The sequence below is a fragment of the Mustela nivalis genome (assembly GCF_964662115.1).
Source record: "Mustela nivalis genome assembly, chromosome: 17".
In the NCBI taxonomy this organism is placed as follows: Eukaryota; Metazoa; Chordata; class Mammalia; order Carnivora; family Mustelidae; genus Mustela; species Mustela nivalis.
Window position 1 is genome coordinate 45133991 of NC_139036.1, and position 18817 is coordinate 45152807.

The 18817-nt window shown below is 43.3% G+C and overlaps 1 protein-coding gene across 3 annotated transcripts; it reads right to left on the reverse strand.

Annotated features, from left to right (window-relative positions):
• Positions 1–94: 94 nt before the first annotated feature.
• LYZL6 (lysozyme like 6) lies at positions 95–8200 on the reverse strand. Of its 3 annotated transcripts, XM_082705868.1 has the most exons (5): positions 8059–8200; positions 4354–4580; positions 3697–3883; positions 2110–2188; positions 95–437 (listed from the first exon to the last, which is right to left on the reverse strand). In XM_082705868.1, exons 2-5 carry the CDS (start codon positions 4490–4492, stop codon positions 249–251), a joined length of 594 nt encoding a protein of 197 aa, XP_082561994.1. In that variant the 5' UTR covers positions 4493–4580; positions 8059–8200; the 3' UTR covers positions 95–248. The 3 variants fall into 3 exon arrangements, with proteins under 3 accessions (XP_082561994.1, XP_082561995.1, XP_082561993.1); XM_082705869.1 differs by lacking the exon at positions 8059–8200 and having other exon boundaries at positions 3725–3883; positions 4354–4672; XM_082705867.1 differs by lacking the exon at positions 8059–8200 and having other exon boundaries at positions 4354–4672.
• Positions 8201–18817: the final 10617 nt, after the last annotated feature.

The window sequence follows — 18817 nt, forward strand, 5'->3', positions numbered from 1 at the left end:
ATTTTCCTTCTCCTAGTACCTACCCCTCTCCTACTAGATTATGTACTCAAAAATATCTGGAATTAAAAATGAATAAATTAACACATTCTTTGCACAAGGAATGCTTTAATAATCCCCCCAATATAACAATTTCTTCATTGTGGTCCTCTGGGTTTGCAAATGACAGTCAGGAACAAGATGCCTGGGCCCAGATGGGTACAAGGAGGAACCCGGAAAAAAACTATTTATTCCTGGGGCTCTGGTCATTTTTATTTGTAAATGGGAATGAAAGAAAACAACGTGAGGTGGAGACAAGAGGAAGAAGTGAAGAATTCCCGAGTGAGAAGAGGGGCTCTGGAATGACTCCATAGTAGCCTTGCCCCCTGTCTCATCCCAAGAAACATCCTGTCATCCAGTAGGAGAGTGGACGGCCTGCACAGTGCAACCTCCATGCTACCCTGTGGAGAGAAGAAAGATTGGTTCTTGCTTTCTACTTAGTAAGCTCCCTCTCCACATACATGGCCCAACTTTTAGTAAGTCTCTCAGGCAGAGCAGTGCTCAGAACCCAACCCCCCTTCATTCCTAGCTTTCTGGTCTGTCCCGCTGTGGCCCCTCTGGTTCTTCTTTTAAGTTTCCCTTATCCCTGGTGTTTGTCCTCTTCTCCCATTCAGTATGCTTCCAAATTTTCAAATCCTTACCTCCCTCTGAAGTGGGAGAGCATCATTTTATGGGGCTGAAAGTTACTAAATAAATAAACAGGTAAATAATCAATCAATCAATCAATCAATTAATCTCAGGCACAACCGTTGACTCTCCCTCCAGAAAGGGTCGGCCCTAATAGTCATCCGTGTCCTTTCTGCATGGTATTTCTAGAGTAGGCAAGGCATGGGACTCCCTCCATCCTCACAGAGGCCCGGAGAGGCAGCCATTTTTATCCTGTACATATCCAGTTTGAAGCTCAGACTAGTGAAGTAACCATCCCAATGTCCACCACTGGTAAGCTGACAGTTTTGGGGGTATCTGCTCAGCTGAGGAGCTACACAACTTTTACAGAAAATGTTGCTGCCACAGGCACTTGAGTGGCTCCACTGGTTCAGCATCTGCCTTTGGCTCAGGTCATGATGTTGGGGTCCTGGGATCGAGTCCTGCAGAGTCCCACATTGGACACCTCGCTTGGCCGGGAGTCTGCTTCTCCCTCCCTCCCTCCCCGTGCATTTGCGTGCTCTCTCTCTCTCAAATAAATAAATAAAATCTTTTTTTAAAAAGAAAATGTTGCTGCCAATTAAGGAGAAGGGCCTTTCTCCCTAATGATGGTATGACTTAATTGCTCCCAGGCCTCCAGCTGATTGAACTAAGCAGGGGCATTGGTCCAAGCTGAACCAATCAGATTCTTTATCTTGAGCCCTTGAACTGGGACTGAGCTTATTACTCTGTCTCTGTGGCTGCTTAGGACATTAGTCCATCAACTTGGGGCAGCCTTGGTCTGTCTTGTGGAAGGTGAAGCAGAGAATGCGGCTCTACAAAGAAAGAAGGGAAGCAAATGCACCAGGAAGTAGAAACTTGCAGGAAAAGCTGGCTGACAGTTTCCAGCTCTGCTTCCACTCTCTTCCCGAGGTCCTCTCCACAGGTTGCACCTGTGACACAACTTGTCCCCTCAGGATACCTCTCTCTCAGCTAATTCAAGCTGCTTTGTTACTGCATCCAAAAGAGGATTATTTTTGTTTTATTTAGAAGATTTATTTATTTTTGAGAGAGAGAACGAACAAGTGGGGAGAGGGGCAGACGGAGAGGGGCAGAATTATAGGGAGGGAGAATCCCAAGCAGACTCCCCACTGAGTGGGTAGCCTGTCATAGGGCTCGATCCCATGACACTGAGATCAGGACCTGAGCCGAAATCAAGAGTCAGACGCTTAACTAACTGAGCCACCCAGGCTCCCCCTCAGTTTAAATATAACATCTGAGAAAGACCCAGATCCCAGGTCTCGTAAGTCAGAGTCGCAAGCCCTGCCGCTCTTCTACATCTTTCTAGACTATGAAAGGGTCTAGTCCTTGCCTACCATGCCTTTCTCTGTCACCACATCCCTCCTGGGGGCTCTGCCCACTAACTTAGTCCCACAGTGTCCTCCTCACCAGTTCTTCATCCCCCCTGCTCCAGACACAATCTTTTTTGCACAGCTGATGGTTGAGAGAAGATTGGGGCTCAGTAGGTCTGAAAGAGAGAGAGAGAGAGAGAGATTACCCGTGAGAACACAAAGGACAGTCCCAAAGACTGAGGCAGACATGGGCTGTCCTTGTGCTGGCATGGGGCACCCAGGAGCTAAGTATTTCCAGATTAGGCAAGGCATCCCTCCGAGAGCCCCATTCAGACATCCCTACAATAGCAGTGGGGTGTCAGAGGTGGGGGCAGGAGGGGCAGGATGACTGTTTACCACCATACTTCCCAACCAAGGTAGATGACGGTTCACCCTATGTTTGAGGGTTTCTGGGGAAAGGAAATGTCAAAACAGGCAGCACAGAGACCAAGGTAAATTTGCCTGATGAGGGAGGCTCTTCAGGTAGAGAGTCTAGGAATCTTAATCAGACTGTGAAAGAGGGAGAGAAGGTCCAAGTCATGTATGGCCCCTCCTGGAGTGGCTCTGATGAGGGGAGTTTGTACTTGGCCTTTAATCAGACCATTAGCCAAAGTTAGTACTTGATGGTTAGAACTGAGGCTTCAGGGCCAGTAACCTGGCATTCAGCACTGGTTCTGTGAGCCTCAGTTGGCTCATCTGTAAGGTGGGCAACAAGATAATTTTCACTGAAACAGCATGGAGGTTCCTCAAAAAGTTGAAAATAGAGCTACCCTATGACCCAGTAATTGCACTACTGGGTATTTACCCTAAAGATACAAATGTAGTGATCCAAAGGGACACATGCACCTGAATGTTTATAGCAGCAATGTCCACAGTAGCCAAACTATGGAAAGAACCTAGATGTCCATCAACAGATGAATGGATAGAGAAGATGTCGTATATATACAATGGAATACTATGCAGCCATCAAAAGAAATGAAATCTTGCTATTTGTGACGATGTGGATGGAACTAGAGGGTATTATGCTGAGCGAAATAAGTCAATCAGAGAAAGAAAATTATCGTGTGATCTCCCTGATATGAGGAAGTTGAGAGGCAACATGTGGGGTTTGGGGGGTAGGAAAGGAATAAATGAAACAAGATGGGAGCAGGAGGGAGACAAACCATAACAGACTCTTAATCTCACAAAACAAACTGAGGGTTGCTGGGGGGAGGTGGGTAGAGAGAGGGTGGTTGGGTTATGGACATTGGAGAAGGTATGTGCTATGGTGAGTGTTATGAAGTGTGTAAACCTGGCGATTCACAGACCTGTACTCCTGCAGCTAATAATACATTATATGTTAATAAAAAATAAAAAATTTTAAAAAAAGATAATTTCCATTGCATGAAAATCTGGGTGAAATGGGCTCTGCAGGTAAAGTGCAGAGCATATAACACACCCAAGAGAAATGTTGGCAATGCAGAGCTTCTCTGGATCCTGCACACGGAGGAATCCCTAACAGGGTGAGCACTACAGCCACTAGTGAAATCCTCTGCTCAGCAAAGGCATTCCTGGACTAGACTCTTTGGACCATCCCTCTGGGGACATGGCCAGGCTTTGAATGGAAGGAGAAGTCCTGTGAGTAGAGCCTGGTCGTCTCTCTCACCTCTCCCACCCTGGGGCCCTGGCCAGACCTTGACAGTCCTCGTGGCAAATGTTTTCCGAATGACTCCGGTAATCGTTGCACCAGTAATGGCTGTTGATCTGGAAGATTCCATAGTCAAAGCTGCCATCTGCGTTTTCATTTACCTTTGATATGTTGAAGTTGCTTTCCACAAAAGCCAGACACAGCCCTTTGAACAGGGAGAAGAGGGTTCTTAGAGGGTGCCGAGCTGAGGCAGGAGGGAGATAGAGAGGGAGATCAGGAAGCAGAAGAAAGGAGCAAGGCCTAAGAGGCTGGATGGGACAAGTAGGCAAGAAATACCCATTAGCTTCTCCCCTCACCCTTCGTCAGACCCACCTGCCCCTCAGTATAACCACTCATCACCTATCTGTCCACCCATGCTTCCTGCACTTATTGATTACCTACTGTGTGCCAGGAACTGGGCAAAGCCCAGTGAGGGACATCCCCAGCATTCAATATAGTTCCTGGTACATAACAAGTGCTCAGTTAATAATTATGGAACAAATATGGAATGTTGGCAAGGGCTCCTCAGGGATGGAACTTGGCTTTGAAAGATGAATGACAGAGAGAAAGGTGGCCACCTAGGGTGTGACCAGGAGAGGAGAAATGGGTGGGGGATGTTGGGGGGGGGGCACTCACAGTCATTCAAGGAGTAGCCCTCAAACCCATCCAAGTCCTCCTTGCGCAGCACTCTGGCCAAGTCACAGCGATTGATGAGGCTGGCCTGACTGATGGCAATGAGGCAGCTGACCAAGGACATGAGTAGTGTCCCTGTCATCTTCGGAGGGGAGAAGGTACAGTTGAGGGCCCACTGTTCTGAGGATCTCACCGATGTGCCGCTGGTCTTCTCTGAGCCGCTGAGGAATCTGCAGAGGGCAGCCATATGTCCTCGCTCACACACGGCTCCCCACCTGGCTATTTTTCTTTCCTCTTCTTTATTATTGTATACTTGTTTACAATAGAATTAAATATTTAAATATTTAAATATTTACAAAATAAAAGAGAATAGTATCATGAATCTTCACATCTCTGTTGCCTGGTGTCAACATCGAAAAACCAAGGCTGATCGCCTTTCATCTATAGACCTTCACCCCTTTTAGCTATTCTCACTCATAATGGAAACCCAGCTGTGGGCGGTATTTTGGTACGGAGTGGGGAGTGAGGGTGGCAAAGGAGATTAATTCTGTGTGTGTGGATTTGAGTACATGTTTGCAGAGGAAGGTCTAGGACAGTGGGTGCTGAACTCCCGCCAGCCCTACACCCCCACATACACGACACATGACTTTGCCCAAGGGCAGAACCTGCCTTGTGCAATTCCTAGGAAGCTGTTTATGGGTTCTGCACTTTCATTTCCACTCAAAGGTGCATATCATAAAGCAAAGAAAAGTGACCTTGCTGCAGAAATAACCTTCACCTTCACACTGTGTGCTGGGGGAGGAGTAAGGAGCAAGGGCTCTGGATTCGCACTGCCTACTTTCAAACACAGGGCTGCTGTGTGACCCTGAACAATTTACTTGGGCCTCTCTGGGCCTCATTTGTAAAATGAAGATACACTAATACCTACTCAATAGACTTGTCACGATGATTAAAGGAAATATGATCTTGGTTTTGCATTTCCCCCAAACAGGAAGCGGGACTTCTGGGGAAAGAGTTGCTTCCTAGGCTGGAGTAGGAAAGGGTATGAGGTAAGTCCAGATTCTCTAGTGCTAGAAAGTAAGGAAGTGCTCAAAATATGGACTGGAGCATGTCAAATGGACATGAGAGTCAGCTCCAAGGGGCACCCACTGGCCAAATCTGGAACATTATTTTTGGTAACAGCTTTATTGAGATAAAATTCATGATATATAATTCACTATGTCATACCATCACTTCACTTCAAGTGTACAGTCCAGTAGTTCTCTAGTGTGTTTGCAGAGCTGTATAACTATCAACTCAGCCAGTTTTAAAACATTTTCATCAACCCAAGAAGAAATCCCATACTTGTTAGCAGTCACTTCCTCGTCCACTTTCCTCCTGCCTCTGACTACCTTAAATCTACTTTCTATCTCTCTAGATTAGCCTCTTCAGGACATTGCACATAAGTAGAGTCATACACTATATGGCCTTGTGTCTGGCTTCTTTCACTTAACAATGTTTTCGAGATTTATCCATGAAGCAGCAGGTATCAGGATCTCATTATGGTTGAATAATATTCCATTGTATGGATAGACCACAATCTATTTCTATACTTATCATTTTATAAACATTTGGGTTGTTTTTAGTTTGGGGCTATTATGAACGATGGTGCTATGAACATTGACATACAAGTTTTTGTGTGGGCAAATGTTTTCTCTCTCTCTTTTTTTAAGATTTTATTTATTTATTTGACAGACAGAAATCACAAGTAGGCAGAGGGAGAGGGGAAGCAGGGTCCCTGCTGAGCAGAGAGCTGGATGCAGGGCTCGATCCCAGGACCCTGAGACCATGACCTGTGCCAAAGATGGAGGCTTAACCCACTGAGCCACCCAGGTGCCCCTGGACAAATGTTTTCATTTCTTTAGACATATACTTAGGAGAATTGCTGAGTCATATAAATAACTTAAAGTTTAAACTTTGGAGGAACTGGAGGGCCTGGGTGGGTCAGTCAGTTGAGCATCTGACTCTTGATTTTGGCTCAGGTCATGATCTCAAGGTCGTGGGATAGAGTCCAGGGTTGGGCTTGGGGCTCAGTCAGGAATCTCCTTGAGATTCTCTCTCTCCCTCCCCTACCCCAATAAATAAATAAATCTTAAACTTTGGAGGAACTGCCAGAAAATTTGGCTGTGCCCTCAGCAGTGTCAGTGTAGGAAGGTTCAAATTTTTCCACATTCTCACCAATACTTTCTCACCAAAGATAACCTAATTGGTGTGAAGTGGTATCACATCCTGGTTTTGATTTGCATTTCCCTGGTGGTTAATGATCTTTCATGCAATCTTTGGCTATTTGTTGATCTTTGGGAAAATATCTAGTATTCAGACCCTTTGCCCATTTTTTTAGTTATTTGCCTTTTATTATTGAGTTGTAAAAGTTCTTTGCCAGATATGTATTTGCAAATATTTTCTCACATTCTGTGGGCTCCCTTTCACTTTCTTGATGGGGTTCTTTGAAACAAAAGAGTTACATTTTAATGAAGACTGATTTATCTATTTCTTTTCTTTTGTTGCTTGTGCTTTTGGTGTCGTGTGTCCAGAATAATGCACAATGGTTTCTATGGTAGTCTGGGACAATTTGACCATCAAAATAAATGACGGTGACAGATTATAATCTATTGAATGAGATAGGAACCCAAGAGTCCTTAATAGTAATGAATAGACACATAATGGGGATAGGGAGAGCTGACAATAAAAGGGTGAATGATCAATGAGGAGGCAGTCATGAAGTTGGAAAATCACCATTCTCCAACCATCAGAGATTGGTCTGAGCAGGAATCATCAACAGATGTGAAATCTGACATGGTGGGAAGCTTGATGAAGAAATGATATACACAAGCTCTTAGAGGGTCTTCCCCCAGGTCTTCTATTAGTTGCATGGGAAAAAAACAGCAACTATGCAGCAAAGAAACCAGACAGTTTGTGGAACTTGCAATCAAAATTAATAGCACCAATAAAAGACAGAGAAAGATGATGTGCTTCCAGAAGTGATGCCTTAAGAATGACATATGGGGCTTTGGTAGTATTCTGGCCAGGGATGCATAAGTTGCATTTAATCCCAAGGAAACATTGGATAAAGCCAAACTGACAGAAAATCTATAAAATAACTGGCCTCTAGTCTTCAAAACTGTCAATGCAGTGAAAGCAAAGAATGGGGCTATTTCTCTCACTAAGTGTGTGTGTGTGTGTGTGTGTGTGTGTGTGTGTGTGTGTGTATCTTTCCCCTTAAACTAAGTATATGTTCTCAAGGGCAAAGGCCTGCATCCCTCCATCCATGGGCTTCAGAGTCAGGCAACTTCTTCATGGACAACATGGCGACTCTGACGGCCTTGTCACCTCACAAGTGTCTTCTGAAACCCCTCCATACTAGTCTGAGCTTGTGAACACTCTTTTGCTTCTCTCTTGCACCCTAGAGTTGCCAGATTTGGCAAATAAAATGACAGGACGTCCAGTTACATTAGAATTTCAGACAAACCACAAAGAATTGTTTGGTATAAGTATGTCGCATGCAACCCTTCTCTACCCTGACTCTGAAGGTTCCTTCAGAGACAGGAGTCACGGAGCCTTGGGAAGCAGGGAGCTCTATCTCTGCCCATGAAGCCCCCTCTTAGGGTTTCTGTGGAGGAATGAAGTACTTCTGGCAGGTGCATTCCCACCTCCCCTTCCAAAGCTTACCTGTCTCCTAGCCTTCTCCGACCCCAGGTCCCAGACAGGCCAGGGCTTTCCTCCGGAGTCAGTAGCACAGAGTCTCTTCCACATGAGCTATACCCTAACCCCTCCTAGTTCACAGGTCCCCATGTTCTAAAGAAGGTGAGAGTGCTAGGCCAGCCTGCCTTCTGGAACCCCTGTTCTGTGATGTCATCATTCTCCTGGAAATACTCTGGTCTGAACCATGCAAACTGAAGCCCATTCAAGCTTCCAGCAGAAAGTACAGATGGGTCTGGAAAGACCGTGATAACTGATGAAGACCACTGGTGGGGCAGGGCAGAGAATTCTGGTTTTCTGAGTGTCCACCTCCCTTCCCTTCCATGAACAGTATTGCCTTTGTGGGGAGCTCCTTCCGATGGAGCAGTGGAGACTGCCAATCACAGGGCCCCATCTTCCAGGGACAGGGTGTGCCTAGGGCCCCACCATTATATTTTGAATTGAAACTGAGTGGAGCAGCTCAGCTTCCCACGGGAAGCCTTCAGGTGTGCGGCCAGAAACTGACAGTGTGGAATCATGTGGATACGGCCCATCTGAGAAGATAAACCTCCCCGAAGAGGGAGCAGGGTCCAGACAGGATTCCAATCTTAGAGTCCACCCTTTCTGAGACCTAAACACACTCTTGCTCTGTGATTCGTTAAACGTCCCTTCCTGCAGAAATGAGTTTGGCTTGGGTTTCTGTCCCTTGCAGTCAAGAGAGACCTGCCTGGTAGAGAGAGCATAGGGTTAACCCTCTGGGAAGTGGTGACCAGACAACCTGTCACCTCCCCATGTAGGGGGCCCATCTCAGTGTCATTAGTTACCGGCGAAGTCTGAGAGATACTCCCACCAATTGTAGCAGAAAGGAGGCAAAGGAAAGTTCTGTGACTCTCTACACCTTGAAACAGGATGGCAGGGGCTGAGGGAGAGAAGGTGGGAAGAGGGGTGCCTGGGTGGCTCAGTGGGTTAAGCCTCTGCCTTCAGCTCAGGTCATGATCTCAGGGTCCTGGGATTGAGCCCCGCCATCGGGCTCTCTGCTCAGCAGGGAGTCTGCTCCCCTGTCCTCTCTCTCTGCCTGCCTCTCTGCCTACTTGTAATCTCCATCTGTCAAATAAATAAATAAAATCTTAAAAAAAAAAAAAAAAGGAAGAGCTTCTAGGTGGACAGTGCTGTCCTGTACTTCTGCTTCCACACTTCTCTTTCCAGAGGGCCGAGGGACATTGGGGTGTAGGCTAACAGTGTTGGAAGGAGCGGTGCCTGGGTGGCTCAGTGGGTTAAACGTCTACCTGGTTAAGCATCTCCATTTGGCTCAGGCTCAGGTCATAGTCCTGGTGTCCTGGGATCCAGCTCAGGATGGGGCTCCCTGCTCAGTGGGGACCCTGCTTCTCTCTCTCTCCCTCTGCCCCACCCTCCCCCCCATGCACGTGCTGTCTCTCTCAGATAAAAACAAAAAACAATGTTCAAAGGAGTAATAAACATATACCTAATTCATCAATGATGATGATTCGTCTGTGAAATTTATTTTCCTTCTTTTCCTTTCAGCAAAATCACTAATTACATTATGATTACCAAGATTTTAAAATATATTTAAGGACTAAAAACACAATTATATTCAAAGAACAAAACGTAAATATATTTTCATCAAAAATAGAAATTTGCATAAAAATATTTTACTAGTTTTTTCCAGTGTTTTCCTCCAAAGTTAGGTTTTTTTTTTTTTACATACTGGAAAATTAAAAAAGCAGTAGTAAAAATTTAAAAGGCAAAGCACACATGAGAATTAATAAATATCAAATTTTTATATCGAATATACACAAATTCAAATATATTATTTTACTCTTTAAAAGCTGAATTAAATGTTATTAAATAACTTAATTTTTACAATTTAACTTAAATTGTTTTTAAACTAAACATTTCATTTAAATTTTTATTTAAAAATAAGTTTTGGGTTCCTGAGTGGCTCAGTGGGTTGAGTGCCAGACTCGTGGTTTCAGCTCAGGTCGTGTTCTCAGGGTCTTGGGACTGAGCCCCGTTTCAGGATCCGCTCAGTGGGGAATCTGCTGGAGGTTTTTTCTCCCTCTCCCCCGCCTCTTCCCCTGCTCATGCACACACTTTCTTTCACTGTCTCTCAAATAAATAAATAAATCTTTTTAAAAAAGTAACTTTTTATTTATGTATTTATTTATAATCTCTAACCCTGATGTAGGGATCAAACTCATGACTCTGAGATCAAGCCCCCCCCCCCCCACAATAACTAACTTTTAAGCGAAACTGTTAAAATTTGTAATTCCAGCATTCGGTGTCCATCTCGTTGCCAATGTGAAGAATTAGTATCGTTATGTTTAAAGTCTAGATAAATATACACATTTGAGTGATGTGATGGGATTTATGTAGTATTGCAAACATTTTCTCAGCTTCCATTTATAACAGATACAAATACTGTACACATTCATCTGTACCCCCAGAACCACAAAGAGGCATATAAAACAAAAAGAAATGGTACAGTTGGTACTACTAAAAAATGACATTCTTTGTGTTCAAATCTATTGCATTCAGGCTCAGAGGAAAGATCTGACAAGTTCATTAATTTGTTTTTTCTCTTACCTAAGTACTTCTCTGCTCAAAGTCTCCCTGCACGCTGAGATATTACCCAGCAGGGGTCCTGTTTAGCTTTCATTAAACCTTTCAGTGTAGATGCACTTTCTCCCCCATCGATATAGAGTAAGACAGGAAGCATCTCCCTGGGCACTGAGCATTGTTAGTCAAGCTCATGGGTGTTTAGGGTTAGATCTAGCTGGGGCGGTGCTATTAAATTAAAAGACAACATGGCTTCCTGATGGCCAACCCTGTGAGAAATAAATCTTTCCACTGAGCTATAGTCTCCTAGTGTCCACCCGCTCTGTCCACTTTCAGCCCCCATGCATCAGCTCAACCCTGTACCCTCAGAGTGGTCGACCTCGGGGCTTTGGAACCAAACCAAAGCTTCTGGCAAAGTGGGTTCCTGTTGTAACTGTCCAAGTAGGTGAAGTGTCTGACTACATCACATGTTCCAGTGTGATCATGCCTGAGCATTTACACGAAACTGACCTATTATTTTATTGCTTTGCTGCAGTTTGTCTTCTATTTAGGACATTATTATCGATGTTTAAAATTATCACCTTGCTGAATGGGTAAACACATTCTGGTACACTCAGATAATGGAATACTACTCAATAATGAAAAGGAATGAGCTACCGGTACACCCAACAACATGGATAAATTTATAAAATAATGCCAGTGAGAGTCAAGATGGTGAAGAAGTAGCAGGCTGAGACGGCATCAGGCAGCAGGAGATCAGCTAGATAGCTTATCTAACCATTGTGAACACCTACAAGTCCAATGGGAAATCGAAGAGAAGAAGAGCAACAATTCTAGAAACAGAAAATTGATCACTTTCTGAAAGGTAGGACCTGCGGAGAAGTGAATCCAAAGTGACGGGAAGATAGACCGCGGGGGAAGGGGGCCGGCTCCCGGCAAGCGGCGGAGCAACGGAGCACAAAATCAGGACTTTTAAAAGTCTGTTCCACGGAGGGACATCGCTCCAGAGGCTAAACCGGGGGGAAGCCCACGCGGGGTCAGTGTAACGCCAGGTCCCACGGGGTCACAGAAAGACAGGGGGTGTCTGAGTGTCGCAGAGCTCGCAGGTATTAGAGCGGGAAAGCCAGCTACAGCGACAAAGCTGAGGAGTGAGCTCTCAGCTCGGGGTTACCTTGAACTGGGCAAAGGCTGGGTGAGCTCGGAGCGCAGCCGGAGGCCACGGAGACAGAAGCGACTGGGTGCTTTTCTCTGAGAGCGCACTGAGGAGTGGGGCCCCAAGCTCTCGGCTCCTCCAGGCTGGAGACTGGGAGGTTTCTATCTTCATTCCCGTCCTCTGGAACTTTACGGAAAGCGCTCAGGGAACAAAAGCTCCTGAAAGCAAACCCGAGTGGATTACTCAGCCCGGCTCCTGGTAAGGGCAGTGCAATTCCGCCTGGGACAAAGACACTTGAGAATCACTACAACAGGCCCCTCCACCAGAAGATGAACAAGAAACCCAGCCAAGACCAACTTCACTCACCAAGGAGAACAGTGGAATTCCAGAGGAGGAGAAAGCAAATCTTATTTGGACAAAATGACAAGGCGGAAAAACTCACCACAAAAAAAAAAAAAAAAAGAAGAAGAAGAAGAAGAGGCAGTACCAAAGGCTGGGGACCTAATCAATACAGGCATTGGTAATATGACAGATCTAGAGTTCAGAATGACGATTCTCAAGGTTCTAGCCTGGCTCGAAAAAGGCATAGAAGATATTAGAGAAACCCTCTCCAGAGAGATAAAAGCCCTTTCTGGAGAAATAAAAGAACTAAAATCTAATCAAGTTGAAATTTAAAAAAAGCTATTAATGAGGTTCAATAAAAAATGGAAGCTCTTACTGCTAGGATAAATGAGGCAGAAGAAAGAATTAGTGACATAGAAGACCAAATGATAGAGAATAAAGAAGCTGAGCAAAAGAGAGATGAACAAATACTGGACCATGAGGAAAGAATTCGAGAGATAAATGACACCATAAGATGACACAACATTAGAATAATTGGGATTCCAGAAGAAGAAGAGAGAGAGAGGGGAGCAGAAGGTATATTGGAGAGAATTATTGTAAAGAATTTCCCTAATATGGCAAAGGGAACAAACATCAAAATCCAGGAGATGCTAAGAATGCCCCTCAAAATCAATAAAAATAGGTCCACACCTCGTCACCTGATAGTAGAATTTACAGGTCTTAGCGACAAAGAGAATATCCTGAAAGCAGCTTGGGAAAAGAAGTCTGTAACATACAAGGGTAAAAACATTAGAATGGCAGCGGACCTATCCACAGAGACCTGGCAGGCCAGAAAGAACTGGCATGATATATTCAGAGCACTAAATGAGAAAAACATGCAGCCAAGAATACTATGTCCAGATAGGCTATTATTGAAAATAGAAGGAGAGATAAAAAGCTTCCAGGACAAACAAAAACTGAAAGAATTTGCAAACACCAAACCAGCTCTACAGGAAATATTGAAAAGGCTCCTCTAAGCAAAGAGAGACTCCTAAAAGTAGTAGATCAGAAAGAAACAGAGACAATATACAGTAACAGTCACCTTACAGGTGGCACAAAATAGTGCCATACAATGGCACTTAATTCATATCTCTCAACAGTTACCCGGAATGTTAATGGGCTAAATGCCCCAATCAAAAGACACAGGGCATCAGAATGGATAAAAAACCAAAACCCATCAATATGCTGCCTACAAGAAGCTCATTTTAGAACCGAAGACACCTCCAGATTTAAAGTGAGGGGGTGGAAAACAATGTACCATGTTTATGGACATCAGAAGAAAGCTGGGGTGGCAATCCTTATATCAGATCAATTAGATTTTAAGCCAAATACTCTAATAAGAGATGAGGAAGGACACTATATCACACTCAAAGGGTCTGTCCAACAAGAAGACCTAACAATTTTAAATATCTATGACCTAACAATTTTAAAAAGAAGACCTAACAATTTTAAATATCTAAATAAATATCTAATATTGGGAGCAGCCAACTATATAAACCAAATAAAACAAAATCAAAGAAATACATCGACAATAATACAATAATAGTAGGGAACTTTAACACTCCCCTCACTGAAATGGACAGATCATCTAAGCAAAAGATCAACAAGGAAATAAAGGCCTTAAATGACACACTGGACCAGATGGACATGACAGATATATTCAGAACATTCCATCTCAAAGCAACAGAATATACATTCTTCTTAGTGCACATGGAACTTTCTCCAGAATAGACCACATCCTGGGTCATAAATCAGGTCTCAACCGGTATCAAAAGATTGGGGTCATTCCCTGCATATTTTCAGATCACAATGCTCTGAAGCTAGAACTCAATCACAAGAGGAAATTTAGAAAGAACCCAAATACATGGAGACTAAACAGCATCCTTCTAAAAAATGAATGGGTCAACCAGGAAATTAAAGAAGAATTGAAAAAATTCATGGAAACAAATGATAATGAAAACACAATGGTTCAAAATCTGTGGGACACAACAAAGGCAGTCCTGAGAGGAAAATATACAGCGGTACAGGCCTTTCTCAAGAAACAAGAAAGGTCTCAAATACACAACCTAACCCTACATCTAAAGGAGCTGGAGAAAGAACAACAAAGAAAGCCTAAACCCAGAAGAGATGAGAAATAATAAAGATCAGAGCAGAAATCAATGAAATAGAAACTAAAAAAAAAAAAAAAAAAAAAAAAAAAAACAATAGATCAAATCAACGAAACTAGGAGCTGGTTCTTTGAAAGGATTAATAAAATTGATAAACCCCTGGCCAGACTGGTGAAAAAAAAAAAAGAGAAAGGACCCAAATAAATAAAGTCATGAATGAAAGAGGAGAGATCACAACTAACACCAAAGAAATACAAACTATTATAAGAACATGCTATGAGCAACTCTATGCCAACAAATTCAACAATATGGAAGAAATGGATACATTTCTAGAGACATATAAACTACCACAACTGAACAAGGAAGAAATAGAAAACCTGATCAGTCCCATAACCAGTAAGGAGATTGAAACATTCATCAAAAATCTCCGAACAAACAAAAGTCCAGGGCCAGACGGCTTCCCAGGGGAATTCTACCAAACATTTAAAGAAGAATTAATTCCTATTCTCCTGAAACTGTTCCAAAAAATAGAAATGGAAGGAAAACTTCCAAACTCATTTTATGAGGCCAGCATCACCTTGATCCCAAAACCAGACAATGATCCCATCAAAAAAGAGAATTACAGACCAATATCCTTGATGAACACAGATGCGAAAATTCTCACCAAAATACTGGCCAATAGGATCCAACAGTACATTAGAAGGATTATTCACCACAATCAAGTGGGATTTATTCCAGGGCTGCAAGTTGGTTCAACATCCGCAAATCAATCAATGTGATACAATACATTAATAAAAGAAAGAACAAGAACCATATGATACCCTCAATAGATGCTGAAAAAGCATTTGACAAAGTGCAGCATCCCTTCTTGATTAAAACTCTTCAAAGTGTAGGGATAGAGGGCACATACCTCAACATTATCAAAGCCATCTATGAAACACCCACTGCAAATATCATTCTCAATGGAGAAAAACTGAAAGCTTTTCCACTAAGGTCAGGAACATGGCAAGGATGTCCTTTATCACCGCTGCTGTTCAACATAGTATTAGAAGTCCTAGCCTCAGCAATCAGACAACAAAAAGAAATTAAAGCATCCAAATCAGCAAAAAAGTCAAACTATCACTCTTTGCAGATGATATGATACTATATGTGGAAAACCCAAAAGACTCCACTCCAAAACTGCTAGAACTTGTACAGGAATTCAGTAAAGTGTCAGAATATAAAGTCAATGCACAGAAACCAGTTGCATTTCTTTACACTAACAACAAGACAGAAGAAAGAGAAATTAAGGAGTCAGTCCCATTTACAATTGCACCCCAAACCACAAGATACCTAGGAATAAACCTAACCAAAGAGGCTAAGAATCTATACTCAGAAAACTATAAAGTACTCATGAAAGAAATTGAGGAAGACACAAAGAAATGGAAAAATGTTCCATGCTCATGGATTGGAAGAACAAATATTGTGAAAATGTCGATTCCACCTAAAGCAATCTACACATTTAATGCAATCCCTATCAAAATCCCATCCATTTTTTTCAAAGAAATAGAACAAACAATCCTAAAATTAATCAGAAAAGACCTCGAATAGCTAGAGGAATGTTGAAAAAGAAAGCCAAAGTTGGTGGCATCACAATTCCAGACTTCAAGCTCTATTACAAAGCTATCATCATCAAGACAGTATGGTACTGGCACAAAAACAGACACATAGATCAATGGAACAGAATAGAGAGACCAGAAATAGACCCTCAACTCTATGGTCAACTAATCTTCAACAAAGCAGGGAGGAATGTCCAATGGAAAAAAGACAGCCTCTTCAACAAATGGTGCTGAGAAAATTGGACAGCCACATGCAGAAAAATGAAATTGGACTATTTCCTTACACCACACATGAAAATAGACTCAAAATGGATGAAGGACCTCAATGTGAGAAAGGAATCCATCAAAATCCTTGAGGAGAACACAGGCAGCAACCTCTTTGACCTCAACCACAGCAACTTCTTCCTAAGAACATCACCAAAGACAACAGAAGGAAGGGCAAAAATGAACTATTGGGATTTCATCAAGATCAAAAGCTTTTGCACAGCAAAGGAAACAGTTAACAAAACCAAAAGACAACTGACAGAATGGGAGAAGATATTTGCAAATGACATATCAAATAAAGGGCTAGTATCCAAAATCTATAAAGAGCTTAGCAAACTCAACACCCAAAGAACAAATAATCCAATCAAGAAATGGGCAGAGGACATGAACAAACATTTCTGCAAAGAAGACATCCAGATGGCCAACAGACACATGAAAAAATGCTCCACATCACTCGGCATCAGGGAAATACAAATCAAAACCACAATGAGATACCACCTCACACCAGTCAGAATGGCTAAAATTAACAAGTCAAGAAATGACAGATGCTGGTGAGGATGCAGAGAGAAGGGAACCCTTTACACTGTTGGTGGGAATGCAAGCTGGTGCAACCACTCTGGAAAACAGTGTGGAGGTTCCTCAAAAAACTGAAAATAGAGCTACCCTATGACCCAGTGATTGCACTGCTGGGTCATCCTAAAGATACAAACGTGGTCCTCCCAAGGGGCACATGCACCCGAATGCTTATAGCAGCAATGTCCACAATAGCCAAACTATGGAAAGAACCTAGATGTCCATCAACAGATGAATGGATCAAGAAGATGTGGTATATATACACAATGGAATACTATGCAGCCATCAAAAGAAATGAAATCTTGCCATTTGCAACGACATGGATGGAACTAGAGGGTATTATGCTTAGTGAAATAAGTCAATCGGAGAAAGACAACTATCATATGATCTCCCTGATATGAGATGCAATGTGGGGGGCTGGGGGGTACGAAAAGAAAAAAATGAAAGAAGGTGGGATTGGGAGGGAGACAAACCATAAAAGACTCAATCTCAAAAAATAGACTGAGGGTTTCTGGGGGGAGGGGGGACGGGAGAGGGTGATGGGGATATGGCCACTGGGGAGGATATGTGCTATGATGAGTGCTGTGAAATGTGCAAACCTGTCGATTCACAGACCTGTACCCCTGGGGATAAAAATACATTATATGTTTATTTTAAAAGAATAAATAAATTAATAATTTTTTTAAAATGCCAAAAGAAGCCAGACCAAGAAGAAAGATGTATAGACTGCACAGTTCCATTTACAAGAAACTCCAGAAAAATGTAAGCTAATCTAGAATGACAGAGAGCAGATCAGTAGTTGCTTGGGGATGGAGGAGCAGAAAGGGGAAGAGGGAGGAATTATAAGGAAACTTTTAGGAGTGAGGAAATGTTCACTATCTGGATTATGATGGTGGATTCAGGAGTATATACGTATGTCAAAAATTATCAAATCATACACCATAAATATGTAGCTTATTATATGCCAATACCTTAATCAGGTAAATTACAGTTACACACAATATAGTTTTATAAAAAGTGGGTTGTAGGTCCGCTGTGGTTGAGAAGCCCAGCCTCTATCTGATTCAGAAAACTGCGTCACTGTCTCCAGGCCAATTCACTGTGCAATCTACCCAATGGCCACTAGAGGCCAGCAGTGGCCCATACACAGGAAGTGTGCATTGCTGGGCACCAACATTTTTATTTTTATTTTTATTTTAAGATTTTATTTATTTATTTGACAGACAGAGATTACAAGTAGGCAGAGAGGCAGGCAGAGAGAGAGAGGAGGAGCAGAGAGCCCAATGCAGGGCTTGATCCCAGGATCCTGGGATCATGACCTGAGCTGAAGGCAGAGGCTTTAACTCACTGAGCCACCCAGGTGCCTCTGGGCACCAACATTTTTAATTTCCTCCTCTGTGCTCCCTAGACAGGGAGGTGGGCATTAATATCCCCACTTTACACAGAAGTAGAGCTGGAATTTGGGCTGTGGTCACTTTGGGTCCTGATATCACTTTGTTGGTCCCTCAAGCCAAGACAACTCCCTGTGCTACCATTTCTTGTAAAAGGGGGCCCCATCTCCTTGGGGGGGGCAGTGGGGGGAGGCAGGCCAGTTTTCTACAGGGCTGGTGGGGAGTAGTTGCAGATGACACCAATGACTTGTGATTCTCAAGGTACCTTTGGAAGACCTCTCAGGCCTGGAGTAGCCTCTGTATTGATTCTCCACCTTTCCTGAAATCCCACCCTTATAAAACAAGACAAGATTCCATTAGCCAACCAAGCTAAAGAACACACTGGAATCATTTTCATAAGGGAAAGTAGGGAAGGTGCAATTGGGGGAGGGGAGGACATGGTGGGGCACCCAGCGCATGCTACGATGGAGGCTTCCCAGTAAGATCTGTCGCTAACACATGCTGAGCCCTCCCAGTGTGTGAGGCATGACGCCAACACTGCCTGCTGGGAGCCATTTTGTCTTCATACTGTTCTTGTGGGAGCCATTTTGTCTTCACACTGTTCTCGTGAAATCAGCTGCCGAGAGGTTAAGCAACTCACCCAAGGTCACAGAACTAGTGGGAGATAGAGCAAGGATTTGAACCCAGGTTTGACACCAACATGGT